This window comes from Eublepharis macularius, chromosome 2, assembly GCF_028583425.1.
Source record: "Eublepharis macularius isolate TG4126 chromosome 2, MPM_Emac_v1.0, whole genome shotgun sequence".
NCBI lineage: Eukaryota > Metazoa > Chordata > Lepidosauria > Squamata > Eublepharidae > Eublepharis > Eublepharis macularius.
Genome location: NC_072791.1, coordinates 43,522,180 through 43,546,552, shown reverse-complemented (window position 1 = coordinate 43,546,552; position 24,373 = coordinate 43,522,180). Strand labels below are relative to the sequence as shown.

At 43.6% G+C, this 24,373-nt stretch overlaps 1 protein-coding gene across 1 annotated transcript in view; it reads right to left on the bottom strand.

Annotated features, from left to right (window-relative positions):
* VIPAS39 (VPS33B interacting protein, apical-basolateral polarity regulator, spe-39 homolog) overlaps nucleotides 1-24,256 on the bottom strand; it is a 36,743-nt gene extending 12,487 nt beyond the window's left edge. The window contains exons 1-15 of the mRNA XM_054972555.1: nucleotides 24,046-24,256; nucleotides 18,033-18,125; nucleotides 15,643-15,739; nucleotides 14,230-14,370; nucleotides 12,569-12,607; nucleotides 12,298-12,362; nucleotides 10,406-10,462; nucleotides 7,197-7,289; nucleotides 6,307-6,340; nucleotides 3,899-4,001; nucleotides 3,663-3,690; nucleotides 3,382-3,455; nucleotides 2,765-2,840; nucleotides 1,827-1,961; nucleotides 1,273-1,314 (exon numbers count right to left, since the gene is read on the bottom strand). Coding sequence (XP_054828530.1) covers nucleotides 1,273-1,314; nucleotides 1,827-1,961; nucleotides 2,765-2,840; nucleotides 3,382-3,455; nucleotides 3,663-3,690; nucleotides 3,899-4,001; nucleotides 6,307-6,340; nucleotides 7,197-7,289; nucleotides 10,406-10,462; nucleotides 12,298-12,362; nucleotides 12,569-12,607; nucleotides 14,230-14,370; nucleotides 15,643-15,739; nucleotides 18,033-18,125 — 1,077 coding nt within the window. The 5' untranslated portion in view covers nucleotides 24,046-24,256. The remainder of the gene's footprint in view (nucleotides 1-1,272; nucleotides 1,315-1,826; nucleotides 1,962-2,764; nucleotides 2,841-3,381; nucleotides 3,456-3,662; nucleotides 3,691-3,898; nucleotides 4,002-6,306; nucleotides 6,341-7,196; nucleotides 7,290-10,405; nucleotides 10,463-12,297; nucleotides 12,363-12,568; nucleotides 12,608-14,229; nucleotides 14,371-15,642; nucleotides 15,740-18,032; nucleotides 18,126-24,045) is intronic.
* Between the last annotated feature and the right edge of the window lie 117 nt (nucleotides 24,257-24,373).

Below are 24,373 nucleotides of genomic sequence, written 5' to 3'. Positions count from 1 at the left end.
ATTAAATTTTAAAGTGTCCAAAATGTCGGGCGTCTTTTCTCTATGGTTTCTCTATGCTGTTGTAATCCAAGATGGCCTACTTCCTCTTCCGCTGAAGCCGCGACCCTTCCCCTTTCAAAAATGGCGATTCCCTACTTCCTGTCCTTCGGCAAGGGCCGCTTCTCTCCAGCCACTCTATTGTTGTTACGCACTTCCTGTCTCCCGTCTTCCCACAGCAGGTCTCGCGATGGTGTCTTTTTCCCACAGCTCCAAAACCACAGGTATTCAAAACAATAGTCCGATTTTTATAATAACTTCTTTAAACTTAGTCTCTTTTAAAATACAACTCCTGCCGAGTCTTCACCTCCTTTTCACTAGTCTGTTGCAGTTTAAAAATCTACTTTCTTTCCTCTCTGTTTTTGTCAATCTGTCCCGTTTCAAGAGATAGCGATCTTTACCTTCCCTTCACCTTTCTCGGGTTGTAATCGCTGTTTCGATCTTAAATTCTCCTCTCAGCTTCCTTCCCCGATCGAAGCTTGGGTATGTAGGTCTTATGCCAGCCGAATTGGCCCCGAAACTGCCGCAGAGATTATAGCCGACCCGTCGCAAGGTGGGACCTCAAGGATCGGGGGGGAGACTCGTTGAGTAGAGCCCCCCCTCGTCCGAGATCTAGCTCACCCTAGGGTCTTGAGCGTTCTTTGCCTGCTCCCCGCCTGAGAGCAGTCGGCCGCGGGCTATTTTCACCCCTCCGGCCGGTTAAAACGGCAGTCCGGTCAGCTCCGCAAATGGAGCTGCGTTAGACCTCCATGAATCCCAAACCGGAAGTCTTTCTGGGCACAATTCAAAGTGCTGGTTCTTACCTTTAAAGCCTTAAAATATCTTGGGGCCAGGGTAGCTGAAGGACCGTTTCCTCGCATACTATTCAGCCTGCCAATTAAGATCCATCTCTCAAGGCCTGCTCTCTGTGCCCCTTCTGAGGTGAGGCTGGTGGTGACTAGAGACAGGGCATTTTGGGGGTGGCACCTTGCCTTTGGAAGCCCCCCCCCCGCCCCCGAGGCTCACCTGGCACCTACTTTACTTTTATTTAGGCACTAGGCGAAAACACATCTTTTTACCTAGGCTTTTAAGAGAGGCTTTTATCTTATCAGCTTTTTAATGATCTGCTTTGGTTTAAGGACATGTTTTATACTGCTTATTGTCCAGTGGTTTACTTTTAATTGTAAGCTGCCTCAAGCAGGACTTTGAAGAGGCGGAATAGAAATATGCAAAATAAAATAACTCCAGCTTCCTTACCTTAAAAGTTTTTTTTAGATTTGCTGGGCTGCTGAATGTTCCCTGGAATTAAGAGATACAGTAAGTTCAGCATAAAGGAGAAAAAAAAGGATAGTATTATGCCGTCCTAGGAGGTACCACAATTAGTAACACGTATTCTAGAAAAGAACTTGGCTCACCAGCCACTTCAAGCTCCATCTCCTCTTGTACTCTATGTCCTCCTAACAGGTTCACCCACAACAAATCAAGAGCTATGTTCATTCTTTTGTCAGCCCTAAAGCAGCTGTTTGTTAGAATGCCTATTTGTTGAAACTGTACACAAACCAGCTGCAAAGTCATGTTCCTCTATTCAACGATGCCCCTTTCCCAGAAATCCTGCAATACTTGCACAGCATATTGTCTGTCTGGCAATCAGGAAGAGAACTGTAGGGCATAAAGCTGCAGTCTTGTTCTTTCCGTTCTTTGAAATGGGGTGGGGCATCAGTCAGGCTTCAGTGGACTATAAAGAGGACCTTCAGCATGTACTTCCAGCTGGAGACCCCCCCCTCCCTGGCCATCCCCATTTTCATCCTAACCTCAGCTTCTGCGTAATGGTAAAAGCAAGAGTAGAAGAGAGTGGTGACCAGTGGCATATTTAAGATGGAGGCCTTTCGTGGGTGTTTCCGAAATATCTCCGTCTGTGCAGCTGCTTCTAAATGCTTGTCGTTTGCCTGGGAAAGCAGAACAAGAAACATGCAGTATGAAAACGAGGACCGCCATGGCTTCAAAATTCAAGAACAAAACAAAAAGCCTAAACTAAACTATCAAGAACCAGTCAAATCCCAGTTCACTCAAGGCAGGAAGCGTATCCAGTGACCTTAGTCCAGTCGTCTCTCAACCTACCTCACGTTTTTTTTTGTGAAAAAATACAAGCGACAAACCTCACATACATTTCTTGGGCTCCTTAGAGGAAGGGCAGGATACCAATCTAAATAAAATTGCTGTTATCATGAACATGGCTTGGCCTGGTTTTTTAAATTTAGAAATATTTTATATGCAATATTTTGATAAGTCGATGTCAGACTGTAAGCTATCAGCATGTCCTTAAAACCAAGAAGTTCTTCTGCATCTTTCTGAAGCTGGCTGAGGCACGGAAGTCAGCATACCCGAGGAGTGACATTTACTTAAGACCTGCCCATTTGTGATTTTTTCCCTCTGACTCCAGAAAGGAAATGTTGTAGATCACTGTTGTGCAGAGGACTGGGGCTAGGGCTGGGGACACCTGGGCTCAGGTCTCCACTCTGCCGTGAAGCATCCTGGGTGACCTTGGGCCAGTCAGGCCCTCTCAGCCTAACCTACCTCACGTGACCACTGTGAGCACAGAACTGGAATATGAGGAAGAGTAAACCATGTATACTTTTCTAAGCTCCTCAGAAGAAGGAGGAGGATAAGAATATATTAACTGATCAAAAAGCCAGGAAGATCAGGAATGTCTGATGCATTTGCCCCAAGGCCAAAATAAAAGAGCCCTTACCTCAATGATGATCTGCCTCTCCAGAAGTGTATAATGGTCTTGGACAAGGGCAGAATCTTCTGAGGAAAAAGGCAACCTAAACAAAAGACATCTCTCTCAGTCTTGCTTTGCTTTTGCATGGCTACCTTACTTGGTGAACTTTTTCATGCTTTGTCCATTGACTGCAACTGGCTGATGGCCAGTTTTCATCCCTCTCCACGATTTAAATGATAAATTCCTTTGACGCTTCTCACCTGAATCATCCCCAACTGGTACCTCCCCCCAATATCCTTATAACAATTACTTCTTTATGCCAGTGGCCTGAATTACGCAAATGGAGCGTAAATGGAGCGTCTGTCTTTTAAAGGGTGTCCATCACCTATGCCCCAGCCGCCAAGGACAAGAATAACCAGAATAAGAAAGCCAAAACACTCCTCCAGTGCAGCTGTGCCTTTAGGTCAAAAGAGTAGCGTTTGGCTAACGACTTCTGCAGACTCTTTGCATGACTTCCATGTGACTCTTCTGTTTCTCAGTTTTGGGAGAAAATAAGGCCATGTGTATTTGTCATCCCCTCACTTCAAAGGATCATGCTTCTTATAATCCTGCTAAAATATCTATCTGCAAAGGCCTCCTCTTACCCGATGCAACCTTTCAGAAATTCTTTCCGCTTCTCTGCATCCTGGATGGCCAGATGCTCACGGTACTGCGTCAACTAAAGGAATGAGAAAGAGACATGCAGAACAGACTCAGGAAGTACGGGAGAAAATGTTTGATCGAGGCAGTCTAGCTCTATCCACCCAGTGAGCTAATCCAATGAAATGTGGAGAGGAAAAACAATGAGCAGCTTGCATTAAGTTTCTCAGAGAACATCTTCATCCCCCCAACAAAGAGTGAACCAAAGCTTGCTAAAGATACTCACTGCAACTTCCTCCATCCTGTCCAAGAACCTGCAAAGGAAAAATAATCATTAGATCTGCTCAGTATGGCTCAACATTCAAAGAAAAACGCCGTTGTGGCATAATGGCCCCAACTCTGTCATGAAGATCACGAGTGACTTGGGCCAGACAGCCTCACAGGGTTGCTGTGAGGATAAAATGGAGGAGTGAGAACAGCATATCCCTTGGAAGAATAAGAACATGATAGGCAGGGTCTTACCTAAACAGATCCAAGAGGAGCTTCTGGTCTCCAGTGTCTTTGAGAAAATGTATTAAATGGCGCAAGGCCACCTGCCGCAGTTCCAGCTCATGGAACAGAACCTCTGCACGAGATGAGAGGACTGGATCAGGCCTTGATCATTTCCATACAGATCAGTTACTAGGAGAATAGCACAACCGTTTTTCCTTCTAGTAGAACAAGTGGCTAATGCACTAGGTAGGGTTATCAGATGAAAACTTGAAGCAGAGCACCCTTGCATGAGAATCAGCGAGACACATGTGACAGATTTTGGGGTGCTGAAATCAAATGCAGATGTTAATCAACCACCTGAGGTTGCTTCTTGTTTGAAGTGTCATCATACGTACAGAAGGGAAAATGGGTTTGTGTATGCAAAACATTTTATAAGCTTTCGGGGTGTGCAATATCAACTAAAGCTATAGATATGAAGAATCCAATATCCTATGCATTAAGATCAGTTCCTCTGAGTGCAGCACATACTGATTCAGCCCTCCAAAGCTGTGTCTGCAACACAGACAGACTTTCAGAAACAACCATCAAGGATCTTCCTCTAGTACTACCTTTAAGTGCTTACACTGTATGGCTACCGTTAAAGAAACTGTAAACATGCAATATGCACTTTTAAAGATAGAGGTTTACATGATGGCTTGTGAACAAGATAACAATACAGAATAGGAAATCTGTTGTTATTTACTCTGCAGCAACAAGTGGCTATTTCTGACAAAAGGTAGTTTCAGAGGGGATGATTAACAACAAAATTCAGATTCAGCAGCCCATACCTGATGAGACAAGATCATGCAAATCCACACCCAGGAACCACCTTTCTAAGAGTTCTCCTCAACTAAATAGCTGTACTGCCATTCTACCTCATGTGGCTTTGTGATTCTCGTTCAGTTCCACCCCCACTGCCTCCAGTCAGCACAATCTCTCCTACTGTACCAAGTGTCATCTCCTAGCTGTACTGCATGGCCTAGGTGGGCATCACAGCTCTGGGCTCCCTAACCCTGAGGGAGAATGGGTGGAACAGGGGCACAGCCCAAAGGAAGGCTGCAGCTCAGCGGCAGAGCCAAAGAGAGAGCCAGTCAGGCCTGTAAGGGCAAGGGAGGAGCAGACAGGAGGAAGGCCAACCAGTACCAGCTCCTTATGGAGCAAAGGCCGCCCTCTGGAGTAAAAACCGTCTCGAGAGAAAGGGCCTGCTCAGGAGCTGAAGCAGGGAAACAGGGTGGCCAGAGGAAAGGGATAAAAGGGCCCACACCAGAGAAGAGAAGTAAAGGGGGCAGCAAGCTGGAAGCTGGGAAGCAGCTGTGACCAGTCAGGCTGCAGCCTTGGCAGGCTAAGGAGTACCAAACCTCCCAGATGTTCAGAAGGAAAGAGTCCTGACGCAAAGAGATTCCAGAAGGAGCTTTTTCCACTTGACTCAGGTAGACCACCTCCCCTCCCCCAGCTTAACGCTGCAGAAAGGGTGCACTGGCCAAGACAGGAGCTGGGCAAACAACCGCAGCACTCTAGTGTGAGCAAAAAGAGAGGATGAGTGGTAGCATGGCTGGGCTACAGAGCAGTGCTCAACCCCCTAATGCTGGTCTTGTAAAGATGCAAATTAGTGCCATAGTTACTATTCTGGTGTGTTGTTTAGTATTGTGTACCATGGTATAAAGATGGCATCTCCATATAGGGATGTGGGCGCTAGGCCTGGGAGCATCACAGTGGGCAAGCAATTTCTAAGGCTTTTTGTAATCTCCTTGTTCCAAGAAGAGCAATGTTTTCCACACAGTAATTATGCACTTATTTAATTCAGTGGCTATGCTCGAACCAAATGTCTTTCTCAAGGCAATGTTTCCACTGCAAAGAAACTGCATTCTCCGAGCAATCACATTGCTAGCATGTCCAGCAGAATAGCTACTGCTGTATAGAATGGGCATAAATGGGTATTGCCTAGGACCTCCCTAGCAAGGAGGGACAACGCCACCTCATGACTAGTAAAGACAACGATGGCCGTTTCCTACAGCAAGACTGCTTTCCTTTCCAAACAACCCCCTCCCCCAAAAAGTAACCCCCATCCAATTAATGGAGATGGGAAATCGTACTGCTGGCCCTGAAATCAGTGTTAGCACAGACCCGGTGCTAATGAGGAAGAAATACAATTATTTCAATCTTCTGCAAAGTCTGCTGTCCTGACCTGCTCCTATGGAAGGTACAGGGATTCTAAACTAACTTTTATTTATTTAAATAGTTATTATATTCTGCTCCCCCCAGCCCAGGGGCACCAGGCAGCTAACATAACAGGCTTGCATCATTATAGCTCAGCACAACATACATTTTAAAAACCAGAATAAAATATCAACTGAACTAGTCCATGCCGCTGAATCTTGTTGCTTCACAACCATACGTACCTTTCTTCAAGGTTCGCTTCAGAAATATTAGAACCTGAAAGGAAACAGACAGACTCCTCAGTTGAGCCAATTCTTCTCTGCCCAGGTTTACGATATCATTGGCAAAGGCAGCTTCGTGGTATCCAAGTGCTCCTAAGGTCTCTCCAGTACCACCTTTACTTTCTGTCATTTTGCTGCCTATTTCAGCACTGGACTATTCATATTTGGGAAACAACAGCACACTTGATACAGAGAGGGATATATTCCTCTAACACTCAGTGGCAGGCTTGCATCCTAACAAAAAGGCTGTTATTGGAAAGGCCATAAAGACTGAATACCTGTGGGAAACATACCTCATTTGGTTAAGCATTTCAGGAGAGCTGGTTTTTACTACAATTCATGGGTGAATCCATTCCTAGTCAATGGAAATGACTGACATATGTTGTTTTCATTAACTTGGACCTGGTTCACCATCCAGGTTAAGACATATAATAGGACACTCATCTGATACAGACACTAAAATCAGTGGTTCATGTGACCCACAATGATCTGCTGTGTCTGGCAGAAGCCCTGCGAGGTCTCAGAGAGCGATCTTTCCCATCCTGCTATACAAAATCTCTTAACAGGACAGGAGAGCCGTTCAAGTGCAGCCTTGTACATGCTGAACTTGTTTACAGACGGGTTGTGTTGTGCACACTTGCATATGCTATTTAGATCTCTGGGCATTTCAGGAAAGTATTCAAGGGGCTTCCAAGAGCCCATTTACACTCCATAGTCTTAGAAGCAAGCTGAGTGAACGCTTGTGCACCGAGATGTATCCTGACATTTCCAGGCCTCAGTGAAGCTGCCTCCAAACTGTCCCCTTCCCCACCTGGAAGCCTCCCTTCATGCAGGATTCTTGTGAGACTCACAGCCATAATGACGTTGCCATCATGCCCTGCAACAGCTTCATCCAGCAGCAGCAGCTTCTCCTGTAAGGAGTGAAACCTCTCCAGCGAGCAGACCTGGAAAAGGATAATGTTAAAGGGAGGGGATGCAAAGGAACAGGGAGGTGCCTGGAACAGCTGAACCCACAGAAGCGGCTGCAATCCTGCTGGCAGAGTTGCACGTGGGTAGATATTTGTAGGACCTGCTCTCCTTGCAATTCAGGGGCTGAAGCACACCAGTGCAAGTCATTTCTAAGAGGCTGCATCAGGAATGATTAAATGACAGTCGGTTTCGTTTTCTCAGCCATGTCGGACGCTCCTCTTCGTGGGCTCGAGAGGAAGCGCCCGAGCACCCTGTCCGGGCGGCTGATCTGCGAAGATTAGCCCCCAAAACTCCCAGTGAGGGAGGCTGGGTCCGGGACGCTGCGGGAAGAGCCCCCCGGAATCAATGCGGGGGGTTAATTGCCCGTTTGTCCCTACGGAGGCCGGCGGACGTGCGCGGCGCCTCGAGTGCTGCCGGGCCATGGAAAACGGCAAAGAGCAGAATTAGGCGAGAGCCTGCAAGTAAGCGAATCCCTTCTGATACTACAAGCGTACGTGAAGGAGTGGTGGGATCTGAAGCTAAGGCGGCTTGTTCTTCCCCTTTGCTGAGTTTCAGAATCCGGCTGGCGGTTCCCCCCCCCCTAAAATGGCAACAAAAAAACAAAGTCCTGCCCTGGGCAAGTCAGTTTCGGCTGCCCTAAAGGGAGAGTCGTTGGAGGAGGTAGTGCGGAGGGCGGTTGGTGAAGCTATAAAACCCTTTGTTGACAAGCTGAATGAAACAGATCAAAGGGTGGGCTTAATTGAGAGCGAAGTGAAAACCATTAAGGAAGCAGCGGGGGGGGCAGAGAAGTCTGCTCGGGAAAGTGCGTCACTCGTGAAGGCTACGAATAAAGAGCTCAAACTGGTGGAGAATCAGCTGATCGGGCTACAAGTGGAACGAACACAGACAATTTTGCGTCTCCAGAATGTGAAAGAGGAGGAAAATGAGGATTTACGGGGTCTGGTCTCGGAGTTATTGGAGACACCCGCGAGGGCAACTAAAGAAGAAGTAAAAAGCGCCATTTTGGAAGTCCGTCGGGCTACTTCAAAATATGCAATGAAGCGTCAGTTGCCTCGCGAGATCATCATTGATTTTTCATCTAAGAGGATCTGGGACACTATCCTATATAATTCATATAATGCGGATTTGGACTTTTTGGGTAATAAAGTTAAGATATTGAAAGACGTCCCATTTCTAGTTCGGAAAAGATGTTTTAAGTATAAAAAGTTCGCAGCTCTTCTGAGAGAACGTGGAATAAAGTACAAATGGTTATTTCCGGAAGGAATCTGGTTCAGTCACAAAGATCAAGCTTTCAAGTTATTATCAGAAGATCAACTAAGGGATTTTGAGGATAAAAATCCGGAATTTCAGTGCACCAAGCAAGACGAAAAGGAGAAGTCTGAGGGGGAGGGGGAGGAAATGAGCACTGCGGCTGCAGCTGCTCAGAGAGAACTGCGTCCGGGACCCAGGAGGGGAAGAAAAATTTAATTTGAATTTAAATTGTAATTTGCAGTTAGTAAGGTCAACCACTCCATCAATATAATATAAAGCTTTAACTTTTGAATAATGGCAGTATGAAGGGAAAACATGAAACGTAGTGTTTAGTGTTTGTAGATTACCTTCCCCTTCCCCCCCCTTCCCTTTCTTTTTTTTCTCCTTTCCTTCCCATCCCTTGTGCTATTGTAGTCTTTTGTAGTTACTGTTTTGTAGGGTATGTATGTATGTAGTAGTTTTGTATGTTAGATATTGAAAAATAAAAAATATTTAAAAAAAAGGAATGATTAAAATTCCCTGGAATGGCTAGTAATGTGATGCTGCACTCATGAGTTTGCTTTTTCTGAGTGGCTGCCGACTGCAATGCAGCAGTTATCAGAGACTTCTGCAGTGCAAAGCCTCTTTTCAGTGGCTTTCAGAGTCTCAGTCATTATCAGCCAACTGCAAGGCTCCAATAGCAAGACAGTGACCTGGATTCTAGAAGTATGTGTGCAAGGAGCATGAGCATGCAATTCCTTTCCACTTTCTCCTTCTCCCAGTAGCTCCTGGACCTCCAAAACGCCAATGCCAGAGATTGCGGGACTCAAGTGGAGAAAAGGCCATGTGGGACTGGAGGACTGCACCAAGCAAGGAGAAAGCAACTGGCTGCTTCCACTTCTGCAGCAACAGAATTTCTATGGACAAAAGAGGAAGGGAGGAGGGCAATTTCACCTGCTTCCCCTTCTTCACTGCAGCTGCTGGGACTGTAGGACAAGCAAATCCTGCAAAATACACTGGTATCAGCAATTTGGAGGTCTCAGGGAGTTGTTGGGAATGGGAAAGAAGCACATCCACACTTGTGCACCCTCTCTAGGATCCAAACCTGTGTTAAGATTCTGCTCTGTAGGTCCAGAAATGGCCAAGTGGAACTCTTTCCTCAATGGTCCCTTCCTCTGTTGAAGCTTATTACTTTTCTGAATACCTTGCCCTGGCCTCCGAGACTAGCTTTCTTTCTAAAGTGGGCTAACACTTTTCATTTGGGCCCTGTTTTAAGTAGCCTCCTGAGAAGATTCAAATAATATGCATAAACACTTACACATATATACATAACCATATTCGCACATCATTATTTCCAAAAGCAGAGATGAAACTGTGCATTACCCCTGCATTCATCAACAGTATCTTTCAGTATCTTACTCCAGCTACTACCAACAGAAGGAATTCCTTTTAGGGAATTCCTTGATCCTTGGATGCTTTCTCAAAATACCTGCTCTAAAGCTGGCAGAGGCATAACCCCCTATCAAATGAGACAAGTTTCTATTGTGGCTCAGGGACTACTAATACTGCTATTACTATCCATTAACCTGGAAAACTAATACTGCCTCCAGTTCCCTTTTTTCTTCACTGCTTTCTTACAGACAGGAAAACCAGCAGAGTTCTGGAAAGCTATCTCCCATACTGATACACGCTGGTGAAAAACAAAAATGGTACAAGGAACCAACTGCAGTGCAATCCTAAACTTAAGTTACACTCTTCTAAATGCATTTAAGTCAATGGGCTTAGAAAGGTATAACCCTGCCTAGGATGGCACCGTGAATATATACAGCCTTTCAGAAGCGGAGACAGAAGACTCCCTTACCTTGCCGCTTTGCAGTCGCCTAACTGTTTCTTTAGGGCTCCAGACACTGTCGTAATCCTGAAATGTAAGAACACACGATGGCTTGACATTTGAAGGACCCAGGTTCTGGCACTGGACTTCCCCATTCATGGTTAAGGCATTGAGGGAGGGAGAATTATACGACCCCACTGCTTGCATCACATCAGATGATTCACAGGGGACTCGGCAACTAGTACTACATGCACACAGTATCGCACAGGAACACAGTATGACACACAGATGGTTACAAGAAGGCAATGAGTCTACCATGCAGTCCTCCATGGGATACAACTGGCCCAAAGAGCTGAAAGACACTGAACTAGGTCATGCAGATGTGTTATGGCTCCATTACAGCCACATCGTTGGCCACTGACAAATGGACCAGGGAAGGAAGCTGAATAACTGCACGTGGAATCAGTGGGTGTCCACTACTCATTGCCCATCCCTGTTCTGGTCCCTGACTGATGCCAAAACACATTTAGTGACCCTGACCACCCCTTATTTATGTCTCCCTCCTCTCTCTTCCACCTATCATGGACTCTTGACCATAATGGTATAGATGACCTTAGTGGTAAGGCCTGGCAATTTCCTTTTAGTTTTCAAATCTGCAAATGTGTCCATGTTTCTTACTGTTTCAGCAATGTTCCTACTCTCATAGCCTGGAGAATAAATACATGGCTTCATGCCCAGAATAAACCCAAGAACAAGCCAAACCCAGTTTGAAACAAGTATTCTTTGAGGATGTGTCATTCAGTGCTAAGAAATGTCTTACACCATACCTTCAGAAGAAACAAATTAGTTTAATACATTCATGTGAGGTTCACATAACTGGGCACATACAAGACAGCCACACCCTAGAACTCCTGAATCTCTCCGATTTGGGTTGCAGTGAGATTATCTTTTTTGAAAATGCTTTGATGAGAATCTTAAAATAAATAAAATACAAAAATACAATAGTATTTTATTTTAAATTTTTAAATGTATTTATTTTTATTTTACTTCATTTATACTCCGCTTTTCACTCTGTTTGGGACCCAAAGCAGTTCTCCTCTCCTCCATTTTACCCTCACAACAACCCTTTGAGGTAGGTTAGGCTGAAAGTGTGTGACTGCCCCAAGGAACCAAACAAACTTCCATGGCAGAACGGGAATTTGAACCTGGGATTCCCAGACCTTAGTCCGGCACCATAACCACTACACCACGTTGGCTCACCAAGTTAAGGTAGATGGATAAAGGATGACATGTATACTGTTTTTTTTAGACTTTCATTGATATATAGTAGAATTCTTGTATCACTGTGATTATTTTATTTTTATTCATTTCAAGAGTAATTAGACTGTTTTTAAATAAAAATCTTAAAAGATAACATTGAGTGCTCTTTGGTTGAGAAACCTGACACCTGAAATAAATAAACTTCTGATCTCTTGCTAGTCAGAGGGCTGATTACCTGTTAGAAACTGAATATTAGAAAGTGTAATCATCTCAGTACAGCTTTGTGGTTTAGTGATTCATGTGTTGCTTTGCAACAAAGAGACTCTTAGTTTCCATGAGCCTGTTTTAAGGTTAATGCTTTCCACCATGAGTTGGATAAACTCACCTACAATTGATCACAAAAAGGCTTTTCAAAGGTTAGAAGACAGTTCAGCCTCCATGCCTCCCCTCTTCCTCTATAAACCTTGCTTCTTTGCAGACTATTAATACAAGTAGCCAGCAGTATATTTTGTGGTGGACATCCAGCAGATAGTTCTTGAACAAGAAGATGAAGCATGTATACACATGGTGATTTACCTACTAAGACAGGATTTGACTGCTCTGTTTCAAATCTCCCCATTCCATCACTTTGACTTTAACCAATGCACTCAAAATGCACTTACCTTGTACTCTGATTTTGGCCTGCGCAATTCTGGAGCATAATTTTTAAATCCTGTGTCGGTGAGAGCTGTGTTGGGGAAGAACAGGATTATTTATTTATTTATACATTTCTATCCCACTTTTTCACATAATTTGAGCGTATGAGATGAAGTTTGCAGTAATCAAGGTAACAGGCTACCAGCTGTAGCCAAGGAGATAGAAGAGATGAGATGAACTTCTGCAGAGAGAAGCCTCCCACTGAAGAGAACTGGGGATAAAAATCTAAATACTTACCATCAGAAAGTGACTGAAAACTTCCATGTTTGTTTCTTCCTAAAAGAAAAAAAGAGAAATATTTCCTTTTTCTGATACCTGAAATTTAGCCATGTCTGGATGGCTAAATGATGGATCAATGCAGACCCTTGATTTTCCAAGGACATTCAGTTTGTGTAGTGGTTAAGAGCGCGGGACTCTAACCTGGAGAACCGGATTTGATTCCCCACTCTTCCACTTCAAGCCAGCTGGGTGACCTTGGGCTAGTCACGGTTCTCTGGAGCTCTCTCAGCCCCACTCACCTCACAGAGTGATTGTTGTTGTGGGGATAATAATGACATATTTTGTAAACCATTCTGAGTGGGCATTAAGTTCTCCTGAAGGGCAGTATATAAATCGAATGTTATAATTATAACATAACAAAATTATTAATATAAACCTTCCTCCCAAGCATTTTTATGCCAGTTTTGGGCAGTTCCCAACATGAAGACTAAAGGCTGAAAAGGTGACGGAAGAAGACACCTTCCTTACCTTTAGAGAGGGGGGGGGGGTCGCAAAAAGATGCCTTTGTCCATGCTGTACTTGCTCTGTAACTCTTATACCAGATTGCCCTCCCAAACTTATGTACAAGGGGACACAGTTGGGAGGAGGTGCTGCCTGTGCTTTCCCCACTCTTATCTGCAGTGAGTGAAATCCACAGGGCTATATGAGGATACTGCATGGCTTGTAAGATCAGGCACTCTGGATGAATGTGGTTCCTATCCTACTATATAAAAGGCAAGCCGTATTGGTGATGACTCTCTTTTTATCCTTGCGCAGGTGCATTGCCAACAACTCTGGTCTCGAGGCTGCTGCGAAGCATCCACTTGCCGCTGGGAGGGGGACTGCTGAATTGGTGGCCTAAGCATGCCTCCCCTCAGCGCCCTCCCACTCTGACCTCCAGGTTACTGCAAAGTGCCTGCTTGCTGCCAGGAGGGGCCTGTCAATTTTATTTTTTCACACAACGGGCACTGTTTCTGGTATTAACATGCTTACCATTTAACATAGGAGGAACAGAAGCAGACTGAACAAAATGCAGGCCACTTGGGAATAGGGAATTTGACCTTAGCTACAATCAAGTGCAGAGCTCCTGCAGGCAGATCTGTCTTCCACCAAATGAGAGATTGTTGTGCAACATAGCTAGGAACTTATTAGAGCAGGCTTGGACACTTTTCATCTCAAAAGTTACTGCAAGGAGATGTGGAAACTGTACCTTGTCTCCAAAAGGTGAACATTAACCCTGCTGTCTCTACAACAGAGATGTAGAGATGTAGTGTGCATGCCAACAGGCGTTAGGTGCATACTGATTTTTTGCTGTCCTCCTATTAGACTGGAGACTTACTGGTGAAAAACATATTTAATCTATTTCAACTGCTGCTCTGTGAAGGCCACAACAGAGAATGCACATGTACACATGCTGATTTTGCCCATTTGCATGAGATGGTCCTGCTGCCGTGGCGGGGCATAGGGAGGGAGGTGGTCCTGCAGACGTGGGGACCAAGGCCATGAAATGTGACTCATGGGTGCTATACTGAAAGGCAATGTCAATCACATAGACCATAAGGGAGATCTCGTTGTTAATTTGGGACCCAAAACCAGCCTCCCTGAGGCACACTTTTAGGATTTCTACAGAGAGAGTCTACCTTTAAAAAAGCTGCTTAGAGAGTAGGAAGAGGCTTGCTTGGGGAACGATGCAATGGAGGAAGAGCCCTTTTGCAGACCCAGATCACTTCCCTCTGGCGTATTACTGGTGGAGGCAGTCTCTTTGATTGACCAGGAAATACCTATGATGACGCACGCACACACATGCACGCACGGATGCATGCACGCATACGCAGAGAGAGGGGGGGAGAGAGAGAGAGAGAAAGAGAGAGGAGGAGAGAGATTCTCTTAGCAATTATTTTATTACATTTACTTTGAACATTTATATCCTACCTGTTTACATAAAAGCAAATTATAAAACTAGACACCTGAAATCCTAGAGCAGAGTACACATCGTCACACTGTGTGAACAACAGACATACACAATAGTTTATTGTGGGATAATAATCCTAAACTTGCCTGATTTCCTTCCATGTTCTAGAGCAGAATCAAAAATTGAAGTGAGTGAAAATATAATCAAGAATCCCTGTCAAATTTTCAAGCAGTTGATTTATCTCTTTTCACCCAAGGATAAGAAGTAATGTGAATGACAGAAGGTTAGTTACTGGGGGAGCTCACATTTCCATAGAGAAACATAGTAATGCACGAAGGACCCCACTATGCACAGCAAAGCAGGGGAGCATGCACTGCAGAGACTCTGGAAACAACCTCTTTGTGTAATGGAGCACAAAAGCAGCTATCACAGCTAGTTTGCTTCACCTCGATGAGAAAATGGCCAGAGACAACAGCCAACGTTCCTTTTTGCTAACTGAAATTATTGATATGGAAACAGGAACAGGAAAACAATACTTTAAATTAGGATCAGCTTCACAATGTGTTGTACAACCTTTAAAGTTGCACAGAACTCTTCCTTAGGCAGGAATTTCAGCAAAATAATAAAAAAATTAAACTGAGAAAAAACAATGTTTAAAGGATAGAGCATTATTGTCTTAATAGGACAGGGCAATAAAAGTCCCTGTTTAGATGACCACCCACTCCCACAAGGGGATCACCAGGATTACCTTTTGTGATTTGTTTTAGTTATTGTAGTTGTGGTTTCATTCCCTTCATTTGTCTGTCCTAGAATATTTTTTACCCAGGAAAAGAGGGTAGACAGAATTCAAACATGTGTATTTTAAATACTTCTATCCATTCCTGCCTTTTGGTTCCACTTACTCCCAATGTACATAAGCAGCTAGAGTGTTAAGTTCAAGGTGTTATGTGACACTTGTATTTCCAAACAAATAGGATTAGGACTTAGGCTGTGAGTCCTAACGGTCTCCTAATAAATATATTTCAGACTGCAGCTCTAAACCATCTTTTTGCTGGATGACAGCTAAACAATATCAGTCTAAAGAATTATGCTTTCATACAAATCCCCTTCCCAAACTCATTTTGGGTACCCCTGCACTTACTGCCCACAGGCTCCCCACTCCAGCTGAACTTCTCAAGATCATCGTCATCATCTACAATATCTCGCAGGCTGTTTACTGCTCGCTTAGATTCCTTCAGCTACAAACAAAACCAAAGTTAGATGGAAGGAAATCTCCATTTCTCATAACACTCTACGTTTGTTAGCAAATAACCTGCACTCCAGGAATAGACAGGTTCTATACTTGTGCAAACTAAACAATATCTTTAGTTACCCAGAAACTATGAAAAAATCTAACAGATTCACACTACATTTCCATTAAGACCTCAGATCTGCACTGCTATTATTACAGTGTTTTATGTGGAAGTTATACAATTTTGTGCATTGAAATGTTTTGGCAAGAAGCAATTCTGGAAAGATTAGTGAAGTAAGGAGGAAAAAGAGTTCTGTGGAGAAAAGCCTAGTAAAAGCTCTGAACATTTGCACAGCATGTAAGTTCTGCCACTACAGCCTTTTGCAGACATTTTTCCAATGTGTTCACAACCACAGGGCTAGAAACAGTTTGTTACTAGATTACAAAAATGAGTTCTGCAACAGAATCGTAAGAGCCCTACTGGATCAAACCTTTGGCTCATCTAGCCCAGCATTCTATTTTACATAGTGGCCAAGTATTTGCCTTGGAAGGCCAACAAACAGGGTACAGAGACCAAGGCCTTTTCCCAAACCTGCCTCCTAGCACTGGTATTCAGAGATTCTCCATCTCTGATACAGAGGTTCCCTTTATTTGCCCTGATTAGTAGGCACTGATGAACCTACCTCCTCCATGAATCTGTCTAACTCCCTTTTAAAGTTCAGACCTCATCAACATATATTTAAAGTTAGGATTTTTTGTTCCTGTGTGCATCGCCTTACTGCAGGGGTCCCCAAGCTTTCTGAGCTTGGGGGCTCCTTTGGAATTCTGACACAGGGTGGTGGCACAACCACAAAATGGCTGCCGGAGGAGGTTGAGCGAAGCACAAAATGGCTGTCACTCAAAATGTAAGGGAATTAGGTTATGCATAACTCTAATGGTAACACTTCACCATTTCAGGCAGCAGCTTCTGCTTAACAGGGTGCCTTTTAAAATGAACATACTGTTTAAAAATATTCCTTTGCATATACGCTGCTTGCATTCAGTCACACAGTGAAGATTGTTGTACTGTGGAGTTCTACTGCTGAAACAAAGTTTTTAAAAAATCTGTACAGCCAATCAGATCTCCAATGGCCAATCGGAAGCTCTCCTGGGCAAAAGTGCCACCTGGCCTCTCACACTTCCTAAAGAAACTTGGTAGGAGCCACAGAAGGTGTCAGAGGGCACCAAATTGGGACCTTTATCTTATGCTTACCTACATTGAACTTCATTTGCCACGTTGTTGCCTAGTCACCCTTTTTATGGACATCTACTTTGGTTCACCATCCTGAATAATGGGCCACTATACTGCTGACCTCCTTATCTAAACCATTTATAAAGAAATTAAATAGCATTGGTCCTAATACTGTTCCTTTTGGGCAGGGCTTTTTTTCAGTAGGAACGTGGTGGAACGGACTTCCGGAACCTCTTCAAAATGGTCACATGGCTGGTGGCCCCACCTCCTGATCTCCAGACAGAGGGAAGTCAAGCAGCGCAGAGGGTAATCTAAACTCCTCTCTGTCTGATCAGGGGTTGGGGCCACCAGCCATGTGACAATTTTCTCCTAGGTCAACCCACTGAGTTCCACCATCTCTTTTCCCAGAAAAAAGCCCTGCTTGTGGGACCCCTCTGCTCACTTTTCTCCATTGTGAGAACTGCCCATTAACTCCTACTCAGTGCTTCTTGCCATTTAACTAACTTTTAATCCATTACAGGACCCATTCTCTTATCTCATGCCTACAAAGTTTATTTGTCAGGAGTCTTTGGTGAGGTACCTTGTCAAAACCTTTGTGTCTACACAATCAAAAAGAGTCCAGTAGCACCTTTAAGACTAACCAACTTTATTGTAGCATAAGCTTTCGAGAATCACAGTTCTCTTCGTCAGATGCATCTGACGAAGAGAACTGTGATTCTCGAAAGCTTATGCTACAATAAAGTTGGTTAGTCTTAAAGGTGCTACTGGACTCTTTTTGATTTTGCTACTACAGACTAACACGGCTAACTCCTCTGCATCTGTGTCTACACAATCACCCTTAGCCACATTCTTGTTAACGTGCAAAAGAGCTTCAGAACTCTAAAACCATTTAACGTTCTGTATCTAAATAGAATAGGTTTTCTTTCTGCTCATGTAAATAATGCAATGCTACCTTCAAAGTACAGTTCATCATAAAAATACAATATTTAAAAACTGCCTTTTATGCATGTTTTAGGCAAAAGGGTATTGCATAGTTAAGTTATCCACTTGTTCAAACTAGAAATGATACCTGGGAGAGTTCATCATCTTCATCGTCGAAAGTGAAGGCTTTACACTTGGAACTGTGCCAGTATTCTTCCTCATCAACTTTTACTCTATTCATCTGAAAAAAATGAAAGACTTCTAAAATCTACAAGTATCTCTCCTTTGGTCAATTCATAAAAACTCTTGAATTTTTTAAAAATTGTATTTTATTAGACAAGAAAATAAAAAGAAAAAATAAGCCTCAAGCACAATAGAAACGTACACATAAGCATCTGTAAGAGGTTTCAAAATAACTAAAAATAAGTCCATCAGCATTTGTCATCTATATGCCGTACGTTCAAATAAAGTTGTAAGGTTCTCCATCCTGAATTAAGAAGTGGGCATTTGTCTCTCCAGTGTTGTAATATAAGGCTTTTTAGCTACAATAAGGACATGGAGGGTGCATTTTCATTGGTTAGATTCCAGGAAAAGGTAGTTTAAAAATACATAAACATCCTCAAAAATTGACGGGGATTCTAATACAAAATTAGTATGAGTAATAACTTTCTCCCCAAAAGATTGAATAACTGGACATGCTCAGAGTATATGCTTAAGAGACGCATCCTGTAATCTACACTGCTAGCAATCAGACACTGTACGTAGTTCTTTACTAAAAAGGTGCTGTGGTGTCCAATAAACTTTAAACAATTTTTTTGCTGAATAAATCCAGCTTAAGATCCACAGAAGTAATACAAATAGCATTTAAGGCATTATCCCATTGCTTTGGCAAAATTGGATGATCTAACTCCTTATTCCATTTGTTCCTGAGACTGCGTATCAGATTAACTGACATAAAATATTTATAAACAAATATTTTAAAACCTTGATCACATCATTCAAAAAATTCAGTAGCCAAAAGGCAACACGCAAACAAAACAGAAGATGTACTGTCGAAGGCTTTCACGGCCGGAGAACGATGGTTGTTGTGGGTTTTCCGGGCTGTATTGCCGTGGTCTTGGCATGCCAAGACCACGGCAATACAGCTCGGAAAACCCACAACAACCAAAACAGAAGATTTAATGAAGGGTGTGTCAGGGCTGAGGATGCACTCTTCTGCTTTCCCACAGAGCGGTCCTATGAATGTACATTCAAAACTTTCCACCAATTTTAATGGAACTTACTGCTGAGCAAGTGCATTAAGGACTGATGATCCATTTTGTGCTGTTATTTTCAGAAACAGAATGGATTAACAAATGGTACAGATGCTGCCAGCTTAATATATAGCCTCAGAAGCAACAGAATTTGGGAGTGGGTGCCTTGCTGCTACGCTCTGCTATTACAGAATCACATATCTGCACACAGTTCATGTCATGGTGGATTGGTATTGCTGGCCAAAGACCCCAACAATTAATCAATGACCCTTTAGCACAAATAGGATCCTGCTTGATTAGTATTGCACCAGAAAACGAACTATATCCATGTTTGCTCTCTGCAAACTTACATTATTCGGACAGCAAGAACTAAGATTATTTGGAATTGCCCAATAGACTTTATCCCTTTCTCGAGATCTCCTCTTTATTTCCCTGTTTGGAAATATTCTCTGGAGCTTGAGCTGCCATTTCATTCCCTTTGGTGAGTCATGGGCATGTCCCCATACATCCTTCTAAGATCGGAAAGAAAAGCATCTTTTCTTTACCTGTCTGTTTGCAAGCAGTTGAAGGCAGTAGGAAAAGAGGAAGACTGAGCATGAGGTGGATTGACTCAATAAAGGATGGCACGACCTTCAGTTTGCAAATCTCAGCAATGTTGTTAATGATAGGACGTTCTGGAGGTAATTAATTCATAGTCACCGTAAGTTGGAAGTGACATGACATACACACGCTGCTTGCCCTATAATTAAGGCCAGAGTTGGAATGCAGTTATGTTACTCCTTTGCTTGGTTAAGGGACATGCACAACTGGAATGGAAACACTACCTGTTGGACAACACTAACATCAATATATCATGACTACAGCCATAGATAGGATGAGCTCTTTGGCCACCGACATGTGTATTGTGTGGTTTTCGGGATGCATCTCTGTGGCTGTATGGGCAATCTTTACCTGGAGCAGGATGTATGGTGAATGTACTATTCCAGTGCAGATGGGAGCTGATGATATTTATTTATATCCACTGTGGGAGTCAGAACAGTCAAAGACATTTCAATAAACATGTAATACAGCATATACATGCAAATGTGCAAAGATTTAAACCAGCAGAAATCCAATACAGAGCTGAAGAAATGCTGAGAAAGAGCAGAGGCAACTCTAAGACATATTAAACAACATAGGAACTACCCAGTAGGATCACACTTATAGCAATAGTAGTAGATTCTATGGTCTATCATACTTACGATCCTTTTACTGATGGAGACCACTTCCTTATAATACAGCCCTCCTATCTGAGCCTCTTGAATAATTCAGTTCTGCGTAGTTTGCAGAAAGCCAGGAGAGTGGGAGCTTTATTAGGCAAGGATGCTCGCTGCCTATCTAATCTCTAGCATCTTGAGAGCTGATGATTCTAGGGCCCCATTTTCCTCACAGCTGCACTAATGCTATGCAATATCAGAGGAACAAAACTGCATACTTTGCTGGGATATTATAGGAACAGGAAATAGACTGGGTTTGCATTACAGAGATATGGTTAGAAGAAAATGATGTCATGTGTCTGTCCCAACTAACTCCGCCTGGCTATGCAGTCCTCCACCAACCCTGCACTCTTGTCCGAGGAGGAGGGGTTGCTATTATCCTCCGTGAGTCCATTAGCTTCAGCAAGCTAGGTACAAACTATAGCATATTGATTGTATGCACCTCTCATTGCGAACTAAATATAGATCATTCTGCTTGTTTACTGACCACTGAGATCCTCAGTAAGCACCCTTTCAGAGATTGCAAAGATGCTCTCAGATGTAGTATTGGACACACCTAAACGGATTTTTCTGTGTGACTCAACATTCATGCTGAATGCTCCTCGCCAGGGCCAGCTCAAGATCGTATAGCTTCTTTAGCTGCCCTACGCCCCTATCAAATAGTGTCAGGCCCAACACATGAAAGAGGCCACACTTTGGACTTAATCTTTTGACTGAGCCTTTGAGGGGAGGTCTTACTTCAGGATTGGAAATTTGGCATAAACCATGATCCAACCATTATCTCCTAAAGGCCCTGATACCTTGCAAAAGGGGGGCGGGTGGCTCACTAAAATGGTCTGCCCACATGGATCCTTCTAGATTTCAAAATGCCTGGGGGATTTTAGGATTCTGAACACAATACCCTGTCGAGGCTGCAGTGGAAGCTTGGAATGTAAAGCTCCTCAAAACTATTGAAAACATTGCTCCTTGGTGACCTCTCCAGGCCGTGGGATGGAAGCTTGCCCCATGGTTGATCACAGAAATGGGTGACCTAAAGAGAGCTAGAAGATATCTAGAAAGATGCTTGCAGAAAATTTGCACTGAATCTGATACAGCATGCTACAGAGCCCATTGGAAGATCTATGAAGTGGCAATGAGAGCAGCAAAGAAACATTATTCCTACAACCATTGCATCAGCTAGTTCACAATCATCCCAAGGGATCAGTTCACCTTTGCAGACTCGGTTAAGAGTTAGGGGTTATAGTGGATCCAGCATTACTGCTAAAGAAGCAAGTCAATGCAGCTGCAAAAAAGGTCTTCTTCACTCAGTCTAGCCTGGAAGACAGCCTCCTATCATGACATGGCTGATCTAGCCATCTGGATCCATACTACGATAATGTTGAGACTAGGCTACTACAAAGTACTCTACATACGTCTTCCCTCAAAGTTAGCCCAGAGACTTCAGTTGGTGCAGAATGCCACAGCTCGCTTATTATCGGGAGCTAGGTGGATCATATATTACTCCTATTCTGCAGTCACTTCACTGGTTAACTATCAGATGGTGGTGGAGACTGCCATCAAGTCATAGCTGACTTATGGTAACCCTTGGTGGGATATTTATGGCAAGAGACTACCAGAGGTGGTTTGTCATTACCTATCTCTGCAACCTTGGTGTTCACTGGCGGTCTCCCATCCAATTACTAACCAAGGCTGACCCTGCTTAGCTTCTGAGATCTGAACAAGATCAGGCTTTCCTGGGCTATCCAGGGCAGGACAACTATCAGTTACTGAGCTCAGTTCAAAGTATTGGCTATCACATATGAAGCCCTTCATGGCCTTGATCCCTCATAGCTGCAAGACTACCTCTTTTCCTATACTTCACAATGGCAGTTTCGCTCATCTGAACAGGGCCTTGTGCAGATACCACCCTGTAATTTGGCAAAACCAACAGCCTTTCCTATATGTGAATTCTCTGTTGTGGCACCCACTGTTAAGAGACAGTCCCCTCCTCCTGCTGAAGGAAATTCACAGATATGAAATCATAAACACCCTTCCTCACATAACATAAGCACAAGGCACTGCCTGGCCTGAAATAAAAAGAAAATGGATGCAGCAGGGAAGGAACCTGGGAAAATATTTCAAAAGGAGAGTCAGAGCAGCTCCTTGTCTCAGAAAAATGTGTAACTCAGGACAGTAAGACTCCAAGGAAGCTCCTGGCTAATCTCATCAATGCCCTGCCTCACTATCCCCCACCCATTTACCCTGATTAAGCACCACCTAACACTATTCAGCAAACCTGGTAGCTTTTCCCGTCCGGTACGCAAAGGGCCATCAAGCACCATTCACACCTACAGTTCACCACAGAAAGACCCATTAAGCCTCTCTCAATTCTATTGTTCACCTCCGGAGACAGCCATCAAGTTTAGCATGCCCAGTGAGCATTTTGTCCTATATTTGGATTTGCTAGTCACCAGTGAGTGCATGTGTTCTTGGATCTATCCACGTGCCCCCCAAATCCATTTGGGCCTCTTCTCTTCTCCATGAAATACTGGACGTTTTGCTGCTGCCTCTGCAGACCTCTGTCCTCAAGACTGGTAACTATTGCCTCCCTGAAACTGCTCCCCTTCCCTGGATTTACCCTTGTATGTGTGCTGTGTGTGGTTTTCTGTACATTTGCCTTTTATTTCTCTTTTGATAAAAAACCCTTTTTCTGGTTGAACATCTGCCTAGCTTATTTCAAGATTTCTCTTAAGAGAAAAATCCTCATAAACATAGATGGAGAATCCCAGTTACCCCCTCTCCCTCGTCTCCTTTAAGCTAATTCCCTCAGCTAATTAGGAGACTGCCTATTTGGATAACACCACCTTATGGAGGCTAGGAGGGCTCCCACTCTCCTAACTGTCTGTAAACTATGCAAAACTAAATCATCCAGCAGGGCTTTATAACAGTTAGGATGGCCGTATTGTAAGGAAATAGTTCAGATAGATGTTTTGGACAAAAGACAGAGTTGTGGACTATATTACTGTTTACCTTTCAGGTAGCTTCTGTGTCATTTAATATGCTGTGTCTAATTGTTTATGCTTTGTTTCGGCATTGTTTCAGCTCTGTATTCAAATTTCTGCAATCTAAACCTTATTGCACTGTTATTGAATCTCTGAGCCATTGATCCTATTGACTCACATTGTGTAATTTGCCTTGAGACTCAGTGAGAAAATTAGGCTATAAATAACATAAATAAAAATAAATAAGTATACATGATGTCCTTAATTTCACTGCTGATCAATTTGCTCAAACATATTGTGCTTAACAGCCATCCACCCGCAAAGGCACCAGAGATAGTGACATCACTATCTCTTTTAACATCACTTTTAACATCAAAACAGTATTACACATGAATTTCTTACTCTCCACATTTGGCCTGTTCTACTTTCCCCAACCTTGTCTTGTACAGCACACCAATAGTCGATGTACAGAGCCAAGGAGACTTGATTTTAGCCAGATTTAAAAGGAAAGAGAGCCTAAGGCAGCCAAGCACTCTGACACATGCAATTTGCAAGAATCTTCCTTAGCCCAACAGTGCTACAGGAGACGATTTATGTCCCCCTGTCAAAGAACACAGGAATAAGCGACGGTAGCACTTGATGTCCCTGTCGCCTAGGAAAGAAACACATACCCTTACAAGAGCAGATCGTGAAGAAGGGAGCTACCAAGGGCTCAGATATCAGATCATGCAGTCTCCCAGTCCATATTTTGTGTTGGAGTCGCCTTTCTCTGAGCAGAACAACATTTTCAGCTCCCCATTCTTCTCAACTGTGGCCGTAGGCAGGGAGAACCGCTGCTTTCGAAAAGCATCCTGGGATCGGTAGTTTCCTGTAGCGTCACCCTCCGTTCTTATCAAAGCTGTGTGAGCATTGAAGGAACTACAAATCCCGCTACAGCCGGGCTTCCCGGTTTCCTGTAATGACACCTTAAATCGGAAGACTATTGAACTACGAAAAGCG